This window comes from Corythoichthys intestinalis, chromosome 6 (genome assembly GCF_030265065.1).
Source record: "Corythoichthys intestinalis isolate RoL2023-P3 chromosome 6, ASM3026506v1, whole genome shotgun sequence".
NCBI classification, from domain to species: Eukaryota; Metazoa; Chordata; class Actinopteri; order Syngnathiformes; family Syngnathidae; genus Corythoichthys; species Corythoichthys intestinalis.
In genome coordinates this window covers 29,340,012-29,360,979 of record NC_080400.1, presented here as the reverse complement: position 1 = coordinate 29,360,979, position 20,968 = coordinate 29,340,012, and the positions used below count along the sequence as shown (strand labels likewise).

General features: G+C 38.9%; 1 protein-coding gene across 3 annotated transcripts in view; it reads left to right on the top strand.

Annotated features, from left to right (window-relative positions):
* The window catches only part of cadm1b (cell adhesion molecule 1b), a 375,267-nt gene that overhangs the window by 298,589 nt on the left and 55,710 nt on the right, over positions 1 to 20,968 (top strand). For all 3 annotated transcript variants that reach the window (XM_057839778.1, XM_057839776.1, XM_057839777.1), the window contains 3 exons: positions 12,829 to 12,987; positions 19,909 to 20,005; positions 20,152 to 20,324. In XM_057839778.1, the coding sequence (XP_057695761.1) occupies positions 12,829 to 12,987; positions 19,909 to 20,005; positions 20,152 to 20,324 (429 nt within the window). The remainder of the gene's footprint in view (positions 1 to 12,828; positions 12,988 to 19,908; positions 20,006 to 20,151; positions 20,325 to 20,968) is intronic.

Below are 20,968 nucleotides of genomic sequence, written 5' to 3'. Positions count from 1 at the left end.
AAAAGCTAATTCGACTTCCTGTGTGTTCTTTTTAGCCAAGCTTGGTGTACATAAACCAAGCTTCAACTATAACATAACGGATGAGGTTTTCAGAATAAATTGGTATAAATGTACTTTTTTGTCCATTTTGATTTTTTTTTCTGAAGTGATATACAAATATTCCAATAATCATCTTAAAGTGTTTTATCTAGGGCTGCAGCTATCGATTATTTTAGTAGTCAATTAATTGATGAACTAGTTAGTACGAATAATCAAGTAATCGGAAAAGGAACATGAAAAATTAAAATACCTGAGCTGAGCCCCGAACGATAAAAAAAAAAAAAAAAAAAAAAAAAAAAAAAACATAATAATAATTTAAAAAAAAGGATCTATGTAAAAAAAAAAAAAAAAAAAAAAAAAAGAGAACAATTAGCTAACTTACATAGAAAAAGTCCGCTAGCTTAAATGCTATAAAATGCTATTTTTTTTTTTTTTTATTAATTAATTTTTTTTTTTTTTTTTTTTGTACAATGCTCTTAACAAATGGTTTGGACACATATTCCCACAAAGAAACGGCTAAATATACCTATAAACTAAATTACGAATGCATTAAAAAACATTAGATCAAACAAAAATACGGTCTTAACACGGATCAGCTGGATTCAGCCATATGAAATGAGGCAGTCTGTATGGCAGTGTAGCCATCCATATCAATAAAACTAAATTCAAACATTTTCTAAATAAGCCATTACAACACCAGTTCAATTAAACGAATACTTGAAGCAGCAAAATTTAATTCAAATCTTTTTTTCTGATCGAATACTCGAGTTAATCGACTAATCGTTGTAGCACTAGTAGTATCGGAATTAATCGGGATCGAATCGTGGCCTGTGAGTCGTGATACAAATTGTATCGCCAGATATGAGGCAATGCACACACCTGATATACAGTATAGCAGGTAATTGATTGCTGGATGGAGCAGAGGAGTAAACTGTTGTCTATAGGGCAGTTTACATGGCGACTCTGCGACACAAGGACGCAATGACTGAGTAGCGGACTCGCCTCGTGTGCATATGGTGTCGGCGAAGACGGAAGGCGAAGACGAAAAATTCTGAATCCTGCCTCCAAAGTGGAGGAATCCGATTGCGGGGGGTTGAGGGGGGCTTCCTTGGCATGCATATCAAAGGCGCTTGCGGCGCGAGACCGCGCTGTTAACATCAGCACTCGTACACGTCACATTGGGCGTGCGCAGCGGTGCTACTAAACATTAAAAATAGCAAATATGGCAGAATGTCAGATTTAAATTACTGTTTTAATAATATTTTTAAATTAAATATGTTGAACATTTCAATTTTTGTGCCTTTTTGAACAAAAGAAAAATGACATTGCTTCGAGTGGGCAGGTATATTTTTTCCGGGCTGAGGGAGCTTGGTGGGGTCAAAGTGCATCATTCTCTGTCGCCCTGTAAATCTGCACTGCCCCCTAGGGCCTGGAATGAATACGACATCATTTTCATGCGGAATTGTGACATTGTTCAAATGGAGACACAAATGCAAATTTGAAATTCTTCGTATTCTCGGAGAGTCTTCATGTAAACGGCCCCTATGTTGAGTTCCTAATAAAACCTATGCGGTATGCAGTGCTTACCACCCATTCAGTGTTTTTTATCTTTTGACCTAGAGCATTTATTAACATTTGCAATTCAATGCCATTTGAATAGTTTGTCATTGTTGTCCAAATATGAAATGTAAGAGTATATTTAACTTGTTACATTGAAGCACAACAAGGGTATACAAACACAAATACATTTTCACTTTTTGTTATGACGATTCAATACTACTTGGTCTAAGTGTGGTAATGACCATTCAAAAATTTCCAATGAAAAACATCAGATAAACACGTTTGGGATTATTGGACCATAGCTTAGGTTTACTCCCCCGAGTGCCTTTCTAGTTTATTATTTATGATTTTTGCTTTCTCAGCAGAAGAACATCGCGATCAAGCCACACATTAATAGCTTCATGTTGTTGAATGTTTCTCATTCATCATCAGCCTGTGCCGCTCGCCGTGTGATTTAAAATTCCCAAAATGTTTACTCTCACGGCTCTGTTAAACACATTGAATGCTGATGGAAGTTGAGGCCATAAATCTATTCAGTTACCTTGAAGGAATCTATACACACCAAAACTCACTGTCAATGTTATGAATTCATATTTGTACGTTTCAGTTGCGCATCTAGGGCTCTTGCACAGAGGTGTAACCTGGGGGTGTGGAATAATCCTTATTGCCTCTCAGTTATGATTAAGGGTCCTTTATTTTTCATTATTGTACAGCAAGAGGAGGATATTCATTTTGGTTCTATCATATTTACTCAGAGTGGATATGTGGGGGCCTCTTGTCAAATTTCATGTGCATGAGAATAGAGAGGATTCATTGGTCTTGTCAAGAGATGAAATTTTTAGACACGGGTCGATTTGACGCGAAATGTCATCTGCACCTCGCGTGTTCCCGGGGGCGGGTGGGGTGGGGGTGGGGGGATCTTTGTTTATGAGGAAATGATGAAGTATTGTGTAAGTGAGGTACTTTCAATGCATTAGCTAGAGCAGTCCAACACAATAGAATTTATCCACAATAGTGCAAATTTCTGTAAGGATACATAACACTTTAAAACAGTAGCTTCTACTGAAAAGATTAACCTATTTTTTTTTTGATGCCATTGTCATCAGTACAGCTTTTTTTTTTTTTTTTTTGATGCCATTGTCATCAGTACAGCTTTTAAAGTAATTGTAATAACAGAAACATTTTCCACATTTTTTTCTTCCAATTTAGCTATAGAAATTAGATGCATTATCAGGAAAGCTGTTATTGGGTTAGTGATATACTGTATTGATCAGCTCGGCACTAGTCCAAAGTGACAGAGGATGGTATGTGGCGATGTTTCATTAAGATAGCTAGAATGAGGTAATATCTACTGTGTATATGTAGTGCTGGCACCCCTGCAATTATGTCAGATAATACTCAATTTCTCCCAGAAAATGATTGGAGTTACAAATGCTTTGTTAGTAATATCTTCATTTATTTTGCTTGCAATGAAAAAACACAATTGAGAATGGGGGGGGAATTTGATCATTATTATTTTACTCAAAACTCCAAAAATTGGCCGGACAAAAGTATTGGCACACTTTGAAAAATCACGTGATGCTTCTTAAATTTGTGTATTTAACAGCACCTGTTACATACCTGTGGCACATAACAGGTGGTGGCAATAACTAAATCACACTTGCAGCCAGTTAAAATGGATTCAAGTCAACTCAACCTCTGTCCTGTGTCATTGTGTGAACCGCATTGAGCATGGAGAAAAGAAAGAAGACCAAAGAACCGTTTGATGACTTAAGAAGCAAAATTGTGAGGAAGCATGGGCAATCTCAAGGCTACAAGTTCATCTCCAAAGATCTGAATGTTCCTGTGTCTACCGTGCGCAGTGTCATCAATAAGTGTAAAGCCCATGGTACTGTGTCTAACCTCCCTAGTTGTGGATGGAAAAGAAAAATTGACGAGAGATTTCAACGAAAGATCGTACAGATGGTGGACAAAGAACCTCAACTAACATCCAAACAAGTCCAAGCTGTCCTGCAGTCCAAGGGTACAACAGTCTCAACCCGTACTATCTGTCAGCGTCTGAATGAAAAGGGACCCAGGAAGGCCTCACTTCTGACCCAGAGACATAAAAAAGCCAGGCTGGAGTTTGCTAAAACTTGCTAAAACATTAACTCAAATGAGTTCAAGAAACTAAATTCTGTGCTTAATAGAGAGTGAATAAAGCAGAATTTAACACAGACGAAATCATTCGGACAATCAGAGTGAAGTATTACCGAAACAAAATGGTGACATCACGTACCGTAATGGTTGGCAACGGATCGCCGCATACGTTTCTTTGACACAACGTGGCCGTGTCAATAAAAAATTTTTTAAAAATCGGTTTATACACACACACATATATATATATATATGTATTCATATATACATATATACACACATATATATATATATATATATATATATATATACATATCAGAGGTTGCGCTAGACTTTTTCGTTGTCTGTCATTTTGACTGACAGTGTCATAAAAATCCGGTCATAATCTATTTTTACCCGTCACTTACATTTTTAAAATGATAATAATGACATATTCAATAGTATTTAGTTTTCATTCATTTATAATTAATATTCTGTCCGAACAAGCTTAACAAGAGGCAAACAGACAGCGGAGTGCACCAATCAGCGACGGGCAGATGTGCCATTAGCAAAGCGACGAGGGCAGGACGTGGGACTTGCGCGCGGAAGTAAACATACGAGGAGAGCGGAGTTTATTCAACATGGCTAGCGCGAGACAGACTGTTTTCAATTACTCTTGTCGATGTGTTTTAGCTCATTTAAAACTGAATTTACTGTGGATTGCAACATATTCTCGGCTCTCCCGTTTGCCATCCGTGTTCTTGTAGAGACGACTTTCGGTGCGCAAGAGTGACGTTGCTCGTGAAGAACACGTCATGCAAATAAACAAATCTGATTTGTCGATTGATTTTGTACCTACTCGAGAAGCCGTTAATGGGCTGGGACTTTTCTCTCAGTGTTTGAAAAATACAGGAAGAACAGTCTGGCCTTGCCAGGCAAACACTCAGTTGCCTTGACATTTTTCCGAGTAAGGCCAACGACGTCATGCATCAAGAGAGACAATAGCTAATTAATATGCTCACTCGCCACCCTGTGGTCTGGGGTGTGAATTGCAACCTGTCAAAACGACAGATGGACTTCAATTTTTTCCGTCACCTTTTTTAAAAAACTGGTCAACGACGGAAAATATTCGGTTAACGCGACCCCTGCCCTGATATATATATATATATATATATATATATATATATATATATATATATATATATATATATATATATATATATATATATATATATATATATTTCTGTCTCCATCCATGTACCCGTTTATAATGCGCACCATGATTTTACAAGTTGATATTGGGGGAAAAAAAGTGTGCGTTATATTCGGGAAATTACGGTATATGAACTGTATACACTGTACGTATATACTTTAGGATGGGAGTGATATACTGTATTGTAGCAGGAATGTAACGCATAAAATCGGGTAACTCAGTAACTCAGATAATTTTGGTGACTTACATTATATTGTATGCATAGATCAATTATTGTATTGAGTGAATTGTACAGTAACTGGATTGAGTCTAATGTATTAAAGTACTTACATAATTCCAGTGACCCAAATTAAACGTCGAGTTAATTAAATTGTAGCTAAAGTGAATCAGATCATAAATGGGGTGTATCGAACTGGATTCAATTGTATGTACTTGAAGCTAATTATGTTGTGTGTGTTGTGCCTTGTATCATACTTCTAGTAAAACTTAACATTATATACTGTTGGTGAATTACAGAAAATTGTAATGAGCATAACTAGTGTTTCATCATACTCCGAGAGAATTCATAGACTTAGACTTAGACCGATAAATAGGGGGCCTACATTGTTGGCGAGGCCGTCAAAGCTGACCGAGTGGAATCACAGACAAAGACCTTTTTTTCGTTGAAAATTATTGTGAATAAATGCTTAACTGGATAATAAATGGATGTAAAACAGTCTTGATCCTTGGTTTAAAGCAAAAAAAAACAAAAATAACGTGCAGTTAGTATTTATTTTACGTAAATATGTCGAAGTACGATGCTAGTCTGTTAGTGATTGTAGCTAGCGGCCGCCTTATGTAAACTGAGCTTTTCCCGTGAAAATTCTTGTGAATAAATGCTGAAATCCCCGAATTCTTTATAGATATGGACATAAAACAGCCTCTATTCTTGGTTAAAAGCAAAAAAAAAAAAAAACATCCTGTTAGCATTTATTTTACGTAAGTATTGCAAACTATGATGCCAATGCAGTAGCGCCTAATTTCTCCCATTGATTTTTTTCACAACATTTCAAAATGCATGCATGGTACAAAAATATAATAATTACCTTGAATCCTCTAACAAATCACTCCTGAGACAATCCTTCCTGTTTGTATGCGGTACAGCTTTTGTACTTTTTCAACAGAAATCTGTCGTTAGATCGCTGCCTGCGTGTGTTTGTGAATAGCTCCTCTTGATGTGGCCGGCCCCCTACCTGAATGCGAAGCGCAGTGCATGACCAATCTGACCCGTCAGTACCATTATGGAGTATATGGAGAGTTTGGTCTGGTTTAGGAAAATATATTTTAGCGTATTTTTAAAAACGTTAATTAAGTGATTTGTAGGGCTGTCAAATGATTAAAAATTTTAATCGAGTTAATTACAACTTAAAAATTAATGAATCGTAATTAATCGCAATTCAAACCATCTATAAAATATGCCATATTTTTCTGTAAATTATTGTTGGAATGGAAAGATAAAACACAAGACGGATATAAACATTCAACATACGGTACATAAGTACTGTATTTGTTTATAATAATAATAAATCAACAAGATGGCGTTAACATTATTAACACTCTCTTAAAGCGATCCAACTTGTAGTTCTTAAAGGATAAATGTTAGTACAAGTTATAGAAATTTTATATTAAAACCCCTCTTAATGGTTTCGTTTCAATAAAATTGGTAACATTTTCAATAAAAAAATAAACTTGTAACTCGCCATTGTTGATGTCAATAATTACACAATGCTCACTCATGGTGTTAGAACCCATAAAATCAGTCGGACCCAAACGCGAGCAGAGGGCGACATAACGCCAAAAAGCACAAGTAACAAGTGGACATTACACTGTGCTGTCATTTTAATCTGTTTGAGCGGGGCATGTGCATTTAATGCGTCAAATATTTTAACGTGATTAGTTTAAAAAATTAACTGCCAGCCCTAGTTATATGTATTATTTTGGGGGGAATATATAGTAAATTATCAAAGCTACATCGTATTTGGAGAAAATTGTTTATGTACAACACACATACAGTACAGTTAATGTATCGTATCACTGACATTAATCAAGTTTTGTATCACATTAGTGATGGGAGAGTTAATAGTGAGTATAGTTGCCAAAACCAGAGCAGCATCATGTTCTAATAAAGTAAATAACTCTAAAATGCTAAACAGCCGATGTGCATTATTAGATAGACATATCAGACAGTTTTTAATTATTTGTATGAAATGTGTCTGTTTCAGCAGCGTAGGCATGACAACAATATCTGCTGGGTAATTTAAGCATTACTATTAGCATTGGGTTTGCAATCAATAATCAAGCCTGCAGGATTTTCATTGGCAGGGTTGGCCTGAGAGGGAGAATCAGCACCCAAGGTGACAAAATTAACATAAATTACAGCAACAAATGATTTCAATAATGTGGAAACTAGCTCGTCTGTTGCTGGTCATTTACAAAATTGATTCTTTTGTCTGAATAATTTTTATAACTTGCTGGCGGTTTTGTCTAACAGCCTGCAGAGGATAAAATCATATAAACAGTCTCAATTTTAGATCAATGGGGAAATACTAGCCCTTCATATTTTGCACTCCCAATCAATAGGAAATGTGGAAACATTACTAAGTAAACATATTCAGTGATACAGTAAGAATCAAGTCAAGATTTTTACAATATTTCTGAGGCTATCGCTCAGAATTTTAATCAAATGAAAACCAGTAATGCAATTTTGTGACGTCTCTAACAAAGACTGTTGACAAGGTAAAAACACTGCAGGTAAAAAGCTTAAGTTTGCTTTAAGTTTGTAATATTAATAAACAAAAACACGAAAAGATAATCCCTTGCAAGGTACTAAAATATTAAATGAAGAGGTTTCAGTTGGGAGGGACAATTTGTGTTGCAACTTTTTATTTACTAGCGCAATGTTTTTTGAGCTTGTTTTGCATGTGCGTCATTTGAAAAGCTGTCTGATTTCCTAATTCAATATTCTGTTCAGACAGCGTTTGACAGCGACAAGTGTCACCCTGGCAGAGGTTATGCTTGATTGCGTTGGGATTGATCAGTGGTTGATGCTCACAAGTGTGTTTTGATTAGATGTTTGTGCCACGACACTCAAATCCGGTCCGCATTGAGATTCAAGTCCCTGTGACTGTTTGATTTGTAACTGTTTTTTCTTTTTCTTCATCTGCTTGTGGATGTTGATAATTTACAAGCATCAACATTGACAAGTACACTCTTTGACCCTCGTCGTCATAACACAACTTAGGAAGGTTCTTGTCACTTTTTAGAAAAGACAAATCTTGAAATCAGATCCCAGACTTGGTTTCTGCACTGATACTAGCAAAATTGAACCTATGTTCAGAGCTGCAAAATGAGACGCAATAAATTTTGACTTGTATTCGATAGATTAGATGGATTAAATAATGTGCCTCTCGTACTCCAAATTTTTCTCCAAACATTTACTATCATACACTAGTTTTATTTTAAAATTCCCATAAGTTCACAAAGGTTTGGGCTTTGGCACTTTATTTTATGCAATTAATTAATGAAAAAATGAATGAAAATGTAATTTTAATAAATAAACCTTCAAATTCAGTTAGTACCGGTCATACTGTATGAGGGTCATTCAATAAATAAGATAAAAGGTGAATTTTTCATTATAAGGAAATCTAATACAGAGGGAAGCTTTCCTCTTTTCTTTTCTTTTCTTTTCTTTTTTTTTTTTTTTTTAAATCTCAACAAAGTTTCCCAGCACTGTCACACACTTTCTTCTTCTGTAAACAATCTTGCGCATTTCCTCAGCGTAAAACTCTTTGGACTGATGTCTCAGCCAGTAGCTCCCAGCACTTTTGACTTCATCGTCACTTTCAAATTTCGTGCCATTTTTGGGGGGCTGAAATGTGGCACCATCCACAGTTGAAATTCTCCTATGAATTTCAACTGGTTTGCACCCTTCAGCAACCAAAAATTTAATAACTGACCGCTATTCAATCCTGGAGCAGGCTTTTTTGTTGGCCATCTTTCTTAATCGCCAAAACTGTTTTTCTTTTAATCTGCCAAAGAAATGTCCTCGTATTTCACAGGCCAGGGAGTTTGAGGGTTCTGCGTAGTATCTTAGCTGTTCCTAGCCTTATGGACTGAGGCTTCAGATGTTTTTTTGGGGGGAACTGCTGTAGCCATTCTCCCAGCCTGGGGGTTACTGTCCCAAGTGTTCCCAATACCACAGGAACCACATTAGCCCCACATCGGCTCCAACTGCTCCTTACTTACTTCTCCACCTTCTCGTGTTCCTCCTTCCTGATGTTGGCGTCAGCTGAAATTACCACATCTATCACCGTCACTCTCTCTTACTCTTTGTCCACCACCATGATGTCCGGTTGGTTAGCCTGGAGCTGTTTGTCAGCCTGGAAGAACCACAGAACCTTGGCCTTCTTGTTCTCACCCTCTGTGGCATGGACCATTGGGATCTGGGCAACTCTATTCCATACTGGTCACAGATTATCCTGTATACTATCCTATGGAATTGGATTTTTGTCAAACAAGATTAACACAGAACTTCTGGCTTCAAACAAAACTTCCTAAATTCAAGCGATAAAATTAAAGTTTAACCCTTTAAAACTGGACGTGTCGGTGGCGACATGTTTACGCATATCATTTTTGAAGCCTCGTCGCGCTGTAATCACGACACCCACGTACCACTGGGTGATCTCATTTGAAATTGCGGAAGTTGAGGTCCACGCCCGCTTTTACTTTAAGTCAATCGACCAAGTAAAATGGTAGATAATGTCATTTGAGTTTTATAGTTTAATTGCCTCATAAATAACCATTAATACGGACCATTTGTTTATGTCTGTATTTCCATCATTTCTTGTCCTTTTTCAAAACCGAACGCACCGCGAAAGACTACATATCCCAGGAGCCATTGTGAGGTCACGAAGGACGGACGTAATGTGAATATTTTTAATAAATTGCTGAGCGAAGTGCCACCCTAGGAGAGGTATGCGAGGTAGCCAGTGACGGCCGGTTGGACTGAGCGAGCGACTTTGAAATGTGCGGAATAAATCGAAAACTAAATTTAGTGCAAGATAAAGCCTTTTTTCATCAACTCGAGGAAGAGGATGGACCATATTTGGGGCATAGTTTGTATGAGGCCTGGTTTTTCACGTGGCTTATATATACATAACAATAATATATATATATATATACAGTGCCTTGCAAAAGTATTCGGCCCCCTTGAACCTTTCAACCTTTCGCCACATTTCAGGCTTAAACATAAAGATATACAATTTTAATTTTTTGTCAAGAATCAACAACAAGTGGGACACAATCGTGAAGTGGAACAAAATTTATTGGATAATTTAAACTTCTTTAACAAATAAAAAACTGAAAAGTGGGGCGTGCAATATTATTCGGCCCCCTTGCGTTAATACTTTGTAGCGCCACCTTTTGCTCCAATTACAGCTGCAAGTCGCTTGGGGAATGTTTCTATCAGTTTTGCACATCGAGAGACTGACATTCTTGCCCATTCTTCCTTGCAAAACAGCTCGAGCTCAGTGAGGTTGGATGGAGAGTGTTTGTGAACAGCAGTCTTCAGCTCTTTCCACAGATTCTCGATTGGATTCAGGTCTGGACTTTGACTTGGCCATTCTAACACCTGGATACGTTTATTTTTGAACCATTCCATTGTAGATTTGGCTTTATGTTTTGGATCATTGTCCTGTTGGAAGATAAATCTCCGTCCCAGTCTCAGGTCTTGTGCAGATACCAACAGGTTTTCTTCCAGAATGTTCCTGTATTTGGCTGCATCCATCTTCCCGTCAATTTTAACCATTTTCCCTGTCCCTGCTGAAGAAAAGCAGGCCCAAACCATGATGCTGCCACCACCATGTTTGACAGTGGGGATGGTGTTTTCAGGGTGATGAGCTGTGTTGCTTTTACGCCAAACATATCATTTTGCATTGTGGCCAAAAAGTTCAATTTTGGTTTCATCTGATCAGAGCACCTTCTTCCACATGTTTGGTGTGTCTCCCAGGTGGCTTGTGGCAAACTTTAAACGAGACTTTTTATGGATATCTTTGAGAAATGGCTTTCTTCTTGCCACTCTTCCATAAAGGCCAGATTTGTGCAGTGTACGACTGATTGTTGTCCTATGGACAGACTCTCCCACCTCAGCTGTAGATCTCTGCAGTTCATCCAGAGTGATCATGGGCCTCTTGGCTGCATCTCTGATCAGTTTTCTCCTTGTTTGAGAAGAAAGTTTGGAAGGACGGCCGGGTCTTGGTAGATTTGCAGTGGTCTGATGCTCCTTCCATTTCAATATGATGGCTTGCACAGTGCTCCTTGTGATGTTTAAAGCTTGGGAAATCTTTTTGTATCCAAATCCGGCTTTAAACTTCTCCACAACAGTATCTCGGACCTGCCTGTTGTGTTTTCTTGGTTTTCATAATGCTCTCTGCACTTTAAACAGAACCCTGAGACTATCACAGAGCAGGTGCATTTATACAGAGACTTGATTACACACAGGTGGATTCTATTTATCATCATCGGTCATTTAGGACAACATTGGATCATTCAGAGATCCTCACTGAACTTCTGGAGTGAGTTTGCTGCACTGAAAGTAAAGGGGCCGAATAATATTGCACGCCCCACTTTTCAGTTTTTTATCTGTTAAAAAAGTTTAAATTATCCAATAAATGTTGTTCCACTTCATGATTGTGTCCCACTTGTTGTTGATTCTTGACAAAAAAATTACATTTCATATCTTTATGTTTGAAGCCTGAAATGTGGCGAAAGGTTGCAAGATTCAAGGGGGCCGAATACTTTTGCAAGGCACTGTATGTGTGTGTGTGTATACAGTACATATATAATTCAGCTTCAGTGTAACTGTAAGTTTGGTGGCATCATCATCAAGTGCTTTGTGTCCGATGGGGTCTCCCCTTGTTCCCATACTGAAATGGAAGTGTGCCGCAGGTCAGACTGGCGTGGCGTAATTATTTCCTCACTTCATTAAGTGCGAATAAAGCGTCAAACTCAGCACTGCAGCTAATTCGCTGCCCCTTTGGCATTGTAATGCGCTCCAAATGAAGGCCCCCTCTGACAATTCCGCCGGGCCGAGTGGACGACAGATTACTGCCAACATCCCCCCCGACCCCAAAAATGCTATGCCTAAGGACTATAAAGGGCAGTCATTATAAGGCTTAGAATAGGCTTCGAATTTCATATATAAATCCTCTTTACCAAACAAAATTAAATGTAAATGCCATTTACACACACACCTTTATGATAGCGAATGCCCTTGTCATGGTTAACTCACTAAATGTGCAGTTTACGCAATGACGGTTTGAAATGCCTGCTCTCATGGTGGAAAAAGTACTTACCCGCTTTCGAGTCCCAGCTATTGTAGAAGCACTGATACTTTTGCTAAGAAAAAAATAATGCATTGCAAAGAAATACAAAACTTTAATAGTTAACACAAAATGAGATGTCCACATAAGTAAATGCCAAGTCTCAATTAATAATTATTATTATTATTAATTGTTATTTTTTATTATTAGTCATTGTATTTTTTTAGATATTATTTTCATGTTGTTTATAAATAAATAAACTTTTAAATGGATAAAAAGTTCATTAAAAATACACTTGTTATGGCCCCTAATGACACTCGAGTAACACTCACTTTTTTGTTATATCTCAAATTTCAGAGCATTTAACACATTGCCTGCCATTGACATCGACAGACATTTAATTCATTTAAATAGAAGAATTAGTAGCGTTCACTACAGCCTCCGATTCAAACCGAATTAGATGTCTAGTGCCGTCAATGGCAGCCAATGAACTAAATGACAGCCTACAATGGGTTGACGAACTTCTCTTTCCTTTCTTCTTAGGAGAAACGACAGTAGAGGAGACGTACGACCGGATGTTTACTGTGACCAGCCGGGTGCGGTTTTCCGTCACTAAAGAGGACGATGGCATGCCGGTAGACTGTGTTGTCGACCACCCGGCCGCCAACGACCTTTTGGCTCAACGAAACCTGGAAGTGCTATGTGAGTTTTCAAACTCCCACTAAAAAAAGATACACTGAGGCTACAATGCAATCAGTACTAAAGCTGAGCTTGCAAAATCACACAGTGAAAACTGTTGAGTCAAATACCTCCCAAAATATGCCTCTAGCTTGAGTAAACTGGCGTCTTGCAAGTATAAAAGGATGAAGCATTTTGCTTCATATTTTCAACTAAAGCCCCTTTCACACACATATTCCGGTAAATTCACTTGTAAGGTGACGCGGGATTTACTTGCGTCATTGCTTTCATGCATAGAGATATATCACGAGAATGACGCAGGTTGGACACGTTCACAGACTTGTCCCATGTTGCCCAGGGGCGCTCTCTGTGCAGGGAGGTCTGCTGGCGCGATTTAATAACCCGGATATTACGTCATTTTTGGGTGGCGCTGGCTTTCACATTCTGTTGGTCAGATTGTGTTTTGTTACAGAGCCGTTTCTGGGAGCGTTCCCGATGTCGTAACTGCAGCCAATTTAAGATCATCAAGACTGTATTTAAGCCCAGGCGATCCAAGAGAAGGGTGCTGACTTATTAACTTGCTGGGCGCCATTCGACACCTTGTACTCTAGAATTTCGTGCATTTGCTAGCTTGTTCATCTGCTGCCCGTTTTTTGAAATCCCTGACTTTGTGCTGGTATTTGTTTTGTTGTCTTATCGGCTCTCTGCCTACCGCTTAGGTTAGTATTATTGATCCCCGTCGACCTACTGTCACGGACCCATTGTCTTATTCCCCCTTTTCCGCGATCGCGTGTATTTTTGTTTGTATTTAGTAAACCCTTGAATGCATCCCTCCGTTGTTTTCTGATTTGAGGTACAACCTTGTTTCCGAGGTTGCGGACCCTAACCTCGGCAACAAAATAAGCCACATATTTTCAAAGATGGACGATGGACTCTCTTCCTCGGCTCTACGATCCAGTAGCAATTTAATTTCATTATGTTTTTAGTTTAATTTACCTATTTCCAGCTTGCTATGTTGATAAATGCGTGATTACTACTTTTCGTCTTACTACGAAGAAAGAGGAAGTGAAGATCGGCCCGCCATGATATATACGTCATCAGCCATCGTGCTGTGACCCGGGAATTTAAAGTCTGCTTTTACGCACACCATTTCCCAGGAAAGTCCCAGACACTACACTAAGACGCGACTCCGTAAATGTCCGCATAATCTCCATATCAGTCGACCCGGGAAAATGCTTTCACGTACAAGGGCTGCTTAAATCCCAAGATTTAAACGGTGTTCAGGTGTATGTGAAAGGGGCTTAAATGTAGTTTTGTGTAAATAAATGAATAAAGGCAATATACACATGGGGTTTTGCATCATGAATTTCTTTGAAAACGGTAAAAATGTCAGAGGCTGATGAGCTACAAGTGTGTTGGTGTATATATCTCACATTGCAATGTGTCTGACAGTCCAGTGCGACTTTTATAAGAACAATTCCGTTTTCTTTTTAACAATCTGGTAGCTGGGGCTTATATTAATGTAAGGCTTATCAGACGGAAATTATAGTACTTGACCCCTTGAAACGAATAACGGTTGGCGCCACCCTTGGCAGAAATAACAGAAATCAAGTGTTTCCAATAATTGGGGATGTATCCTTCACATTGCTGAGGAAGAATTCTCACCCGCTCTTATTTGCAGAATTGTTTCAACCCTGCAATCCTAGATAGTTTTCTAGCCTCAACTGCCTGTTTGAGGCAAGAAAGCCCGCCCGTCTCATCAAACCATAGGACATGGATCCAGTAATCCATGTGCTTTTTTGACATGTCTTCAGCAAAGTCTTTGTTGGCTTTCTTATGTACCGTCTTCAGAAGAGGCTTCCTCCTGGGGTGACAGCCATGCACACCAATTTGATGTAGAGTGCGGCGTATGGTCTGAGCACTAACAGGCTGACCCCCCCCCCCCCCCCTTCAATCTCTGCAGCAATGCTGACAGCACTCCTGTATCAAGTCACATGACATTTTGGAGGGAAAATGACAAGCAGTACTCAATTTGGACATTTAGGGATGTATGTAGTTTCTTAGGGGTGTACTCACTTTTGTTGCCAGGGGTTTAGATATTAATGGCTATATTTTGAGTTATTTTGAGGGGGAAATAAATTAACTCCATTATATAAGCTGCACACAGACTACTTTTCATTGTGTCAAAGTGTCATTTTGTCAGTGTTGTCCCATAAAAAGATATACTTAAATATCTGCTGAAATGCGAGGGGTATACTCACTTTTATGATACACTGTATGTATGTATGTACTTTATGTATTTATTCATGTAGAGCTCTTAAGAATTAGACTTGCCAATGTATTTCGACTCCTTGTCCTGCTGCATGATCCAAAAGCCCTTGAGTTTGAGGGCACAAAGAGATGGCCGGACATTCTCCTGCATAATTTTTTGGTGGACTGCAGAATTCATTGTTCCAAGTTTTCCTGGTTCTGAGGCCGCAAGCAGCCAAAGCCTATCAAACTGCCACCACCATGCTGCAATGTTTGCATAAAGTTCCATTTGTCAAATGTTTTGCCATTTTGATGTAACGGGATGCACACCTTCCAAAAAGTTCAATTTTTTGACTCATTAGTCCACAGAATGCTTTTCCAAAAGTCTTGAGGTTCATCAAGATATTTTTGGACAAATGTAAGACCAGCCATTATTTTCTTGTTTTGCAGCAGTGGTTCTCGCCCGGGAAATCTTGCATGCATCCCATTTTTGGCCGGTTTCATTCTTACAGTAGAGTCAGAGTTAACAGAGGCCATTAATGCAGTTCTTAGGATGTTGTTCTAGGTTCTTTTATGACCTTCTAGATAAGTCTTCGATGCACTTTCGGGCATCATTCTAGTTGGTCGAGCACACCTGGGAAGCACTGCTAATGTTCCCAGTTATCTACATTTGTGGATTAAGGCTCTTATAGTGCTTCTCCAGACCCCCAAAGTCTTAGAAATTGTTTTTCCAGACTGATAGATTTCCCAATCAATTTTTTCTACGTGCATTTCTTTGGATCATGGCTTAATGTTTTCTTGAGCTCTTGTAACCTACTTCACTTAGGCTAGGTTCTACACATGTTGGCTCAACGATATTCAAGGGTGATCATATTTTGATTTTCAAAAAGAGGACACACATAACAGACATAAATAGTCCCCGTTTAGACTTGTATTCAATGTTCATATGGATGGATAGCATGCACGCACTGTGTGTGTATGACACACAGACATAGGCTACGTTCATACTCGGGTCTTAATGCACGAATCCGATTTTTTCGTGTTTTTCCGACGCAAGTAAGGCATTAACTTGACTGTCTGAACGTGACAAGTCGCATAGAACTGGACCATTTCAAATCCGATCTGGGTCACTTTCGTATGTGGTTCAAATCCGATCCGGGCCACATTTTTCCAGACTGTCGCGGCGGTCTGTACTGTCCAGTCTCTCAAATCGGAATTAATGCAGAAATTACGTCATCAAAAAGCAAGAGAGACGCTACGGTAGCGGTGCAGCTGTGCGTTATTAGCGCCTAGCTTGCCTTGAACACGGCTTTTTAGGAAGTGTCGGACTTCACAACAGTCATAAAAAAAATAAAAATGGGTTGAGGATAAGCCTGAGAATGATCGGTTTTCCGTCTGCTGCATTTAACCAATATTTCAAAATTGCTTACACAGCCGAGAGTCGGGGCAAACTGCCCGTATGTGTGTGTGACATGCACGGACAGTGCGTGCATGCTATCAATCCATATACTTTGAATATAGGCCTAAAATGGGATTATTTATGTCTGTTATTTGTGTCCTCTTTTTAAAAAGCAAAATATGATATCCCTGGAATGACGGATAACAGCCAGCATGTGTGGTCATTTGTTTTGATGCTTCTGCCCATGCGGGTCGTCTTGCTCAGCGCGTGTCGGACTGCGAATTAGTTCGCATGCGTAATACTTGAATGGTCTCAATGAACAAAGGCAGTCTGAACGGGCACGCCAAAAAACAGATACGACAAAAAATCGGATTTGTGCATTAAGACCTGTAGCATGAACCTAACCCTAACCCTAACCCGACTCTCGGCCGTGTAATCAATCTTGAAATATTGCTCATTTGGCGCACAGAGAGAAAACCGAGTATTCTCAGGCTTATTACCCCCCCCCCCATTTTCCCCCATTTTATTATTTCTTTTATGACTGTTGTGAAGCCCGCCTTTTCCCTAAAAGCCTTCGTTCAAGGTAGGCGCTAACACTAATGCAGAGCTCCAACGCTACCGTAACACCCTGTCTCTCTCTCTTTGCTGATGTAATTGCTGCATGAATTTCGATTTGGGGAACTTAACAGTTCAGACCACAGCCACATTCTGGAAAAATGTGGCCAAATTGGATTTTAACCACTAAGGGTGTAACGGTACATGTAATAGTATTGAACCATTTCGGTACGTGGTAGTTGGTTCGGAACGGACGCCTACCGAACGAGTTTCTGACGTAATATAACCCTTACTTTTCGAGGCTATGAGTCGATCGGGTTACAGTTTCTTTGTGTAGATTATATTTACTCCGTCTTGTCTACTATAATAAGGACCAACACGGTAGGACAGTCCAGAAACGTCAACGGCGCGACAACGTGGCCGCCGCGAGAACGCAGTCGTGAGAATCAGCCAATCCACACCAGTCACAGTGCGGCCGCGTGTTGGATGCGTCCCGAAAGAGGCTCAACGCGTCCCGGAAGAGGCTCAACGCGACACACGCAAAAAGAACGGCAGAGTTTATTATTTGACGCGAGACGCAGCCCTCCTCCGTCAATACCACTACACGTAGCTAGGATCGGGCGGGAAGTCACTCGTGTAAAAATGTGGTGGATCCGGTCGATTTTCAAACTAATATGCAATCGTAACCTACTTTTTGAGTCCATCAGATCTCTTGAGTGGTAGATCGGGGCACAGATGACTTGTCTTCGCTGATTTACTGCTGTCTTCTCTGCTATAAAAATAACCAAACACGGCCCCGTGTTCAATACAAAACCTTCCTACCACAACAAAACAAGTAGGAACTAATATTCACATAGGAATTAAAGCTATACAACATAAAATATACAATATAAATGAATTCTACATCACATTTGTAAAATATAAACACATAATAAAATAAATAATAGCCAATTTGAATAAAATTAATTGAAATGAGCTAAAACACCTATGATTAAATAATAAGAATAATACACACATCCTGCTTACACAATTAATTAATTTCTGTGTGGCGCTTTAACTTGAGAAAATCCACCAATAAAGCTTTTGAAACCGTTCATAAGAGAAAAAAAAAAAATGATTCATTGAGGCATTTCATTTGTAAAATACATGTTAAAATCTTTGTAATTGGGATTGCTTCTCTCTTTAGCACAGGACTTCTTTTTTCTTCTTTCTTTCAGAAAGAAAGCTGACTAATACGTGTGGTCTGAAAGGCAAATTGTTGTTGGATTATCTTTAAATACCCGCTACTTTTTGAGCAGAATTCTAGCATTGTATAGGCTAATGTTCCTATTGTTGAAAGCTCAAAAGTGTGTAATAAACAACTAGCACATTTATATATATATATATATATATATATATATATATATATATATATATATATATATATATATATATATATATATATATATTTTTTTTTTTTTTTTTTTTTTTTTTTAAACTGTACCGAAAATGAACCGAACCGTGACCTCAAAACCGAGGTACGTACCGAACCGAGATTTTTGTGTACCGTTACACCCCTATTAACCACATACGAAAGTGACTTAGATCGGCATTGAAATGGTCCACTTTTATGCAACTTTTCCCGATCAGACCGTCAAGTTAAAGCCTCACTCGAGTCGGAAAAAAACGAAAAAAATCTTATTCGTGCATTAAGGCCTGCGGTAGGAACCTCGCCTTCGTCTGATATCTTAATTCAACAAATGTGGTGGCAATTCAGTTTACCTGTGGCCAGTAACCATGAACACATCTTTGCCCAAACTGTGGTTTATTAGAGTTACTTTGTGACTTAACAAGAGGGGTAATGTCTTTCACACAGAGCCAGATAGATTTGTCCCCCATAGTAAATAAAACTACCGTTTAGTTGGTTGTCACTGTGTGGTTTTTCGCGCCACTGTATTTGTGATCTTTCTATTTCCTATTTGGAAAATATGTTTGAAGTCCAAATTTCAATTGTTATTTTAAAATTCATAGTGACAATTTCACCTGCTGTTTTGCAGCGTGTGATGGACTCAATACTTACTGTCTAGTAGGACATTGGGGGGAATGATTGCTTCTCTCGTTTAACTATTAAAATGCAACCTTATCAATCTCGGGGAGAGACTGCAAACTTGCATTGTTGATGTTTACTAAAAATTACTTAGATGAGGAATTAGTTTCATCAAACTGACCGTAACTCTCACTGGAAAACCAGATCATTAATAGAAATGTTTCTCAACAGTTAATAGGTGGCACTGTAGCTGATCAAAGGTGGGTGTCTGAGTAACTGTGACTGATCAACTGGACTGACCTAGCACAACTACAAAGGTTAAGTCACCCTATTATGGGTGGTGTAGAATATTCATTTTGCTCCACTTATTTTAGTGTGACCTTTCAAGGAAAAACAGAAAGCTTGACGGGAAGTGCTTGACATTTTGGTAATCTTTTGCAGGTGTTGATAAGGGAAGAAAAATCATTTTGCTGTAAGCTACTATTGGCTGAGTAGATGTCAAATGTGCACATTGGATAATCCTTTTCATCCTGCACCACGTTTCACTTCTGGCTATTTTTTCATTTTGCTTCAGTGTCTCTCCCTCTTTCCATGTTTCAAGTGCAGTAAGAATTTTATTTTAGTTTTGTCTGCAGGAAGAAGGGGCAGTAAAACAGGCCAGCCTTGTGAAGAGTATACGATACGAGTCAATAACTGTCTTTTTTTTATTTCTCAGATAAACCTGAAGTGAAAATTGTGGTGACGTATCCCGAAGGATTAACTCGAGAGGGCGACAATCTTGATCTGACGTGCATCGCTGGAGGAAAACCTCAGTAAGTGCACGTACACTGTACAGGCAACTGGTGGAGCTACGTATATTGCCACATATCGGATTATTTTCAATTGTAGCGCAGTCTCGATACACAAACGTCATCTCCACAACATCCATACATATCTTCCCGTGCACTTTCTTTTGCAGTCCTCATGAGATCAGTTGGGTAAGGGTGGATGAGGATGTGCCGCCTCACGCTGTGGTCACCGGTTCAGACCTCTACATCGAAAACCTCAACAAGTCGTTCAATGGCACGTATCGCTGTGTGGCCTCCAACACCATAGGCGAGGCTTACGACGACTACATCCTCCACGTGTACGGTGAGTAGGTACTTAGCTCCATCAATGTTCGACAAGAAATGATTAAGACTACTCTTGCTGACTGCCTATAGATTATTGACACTGTTTAATCACAACTCAATAGTGCATCAAAGTACCAGGTGGACATAGACTGTCCAGGACGGATATTAGATTTTAATTTTTTTTTTTTTTAAGTTTTATTGTTCCAAGTCAGTGGTACATACGATCGCATCGACATACAATTTTTTAGACATCCGACATAAAATTTGACTCGGTATTTGTCTCGACATATGACGGCATGCTCAAAATAAGACAATTTTATGACAGCGTAACACTGACAATTTCATTGTTTTCCTGCAATACGGATGCACGGCGGATTTTCCTGTGATAGAAATCAACATATGTCCCAAGAAGGTTAGCGCAGGTGGTGAAAAAAGGAAAAAAGTGACGCTAATCATTAAAATTAAGAAGGAAATCATAGAAAAATATGAGCGTGGTGTCTGTGAGTAAAATGGCTCGACAGTATGGCCAGTCCCTATAAGTTCAGGTAACAATAAAAACACTTTTTATTTCTGATTTATTAATATTATTATTGTAACATCGGCAAATTAGTCGGCAGCTTCGTCAGGCTTTTAACTCATTCACTCCTAGCCGTTTTCACCAGA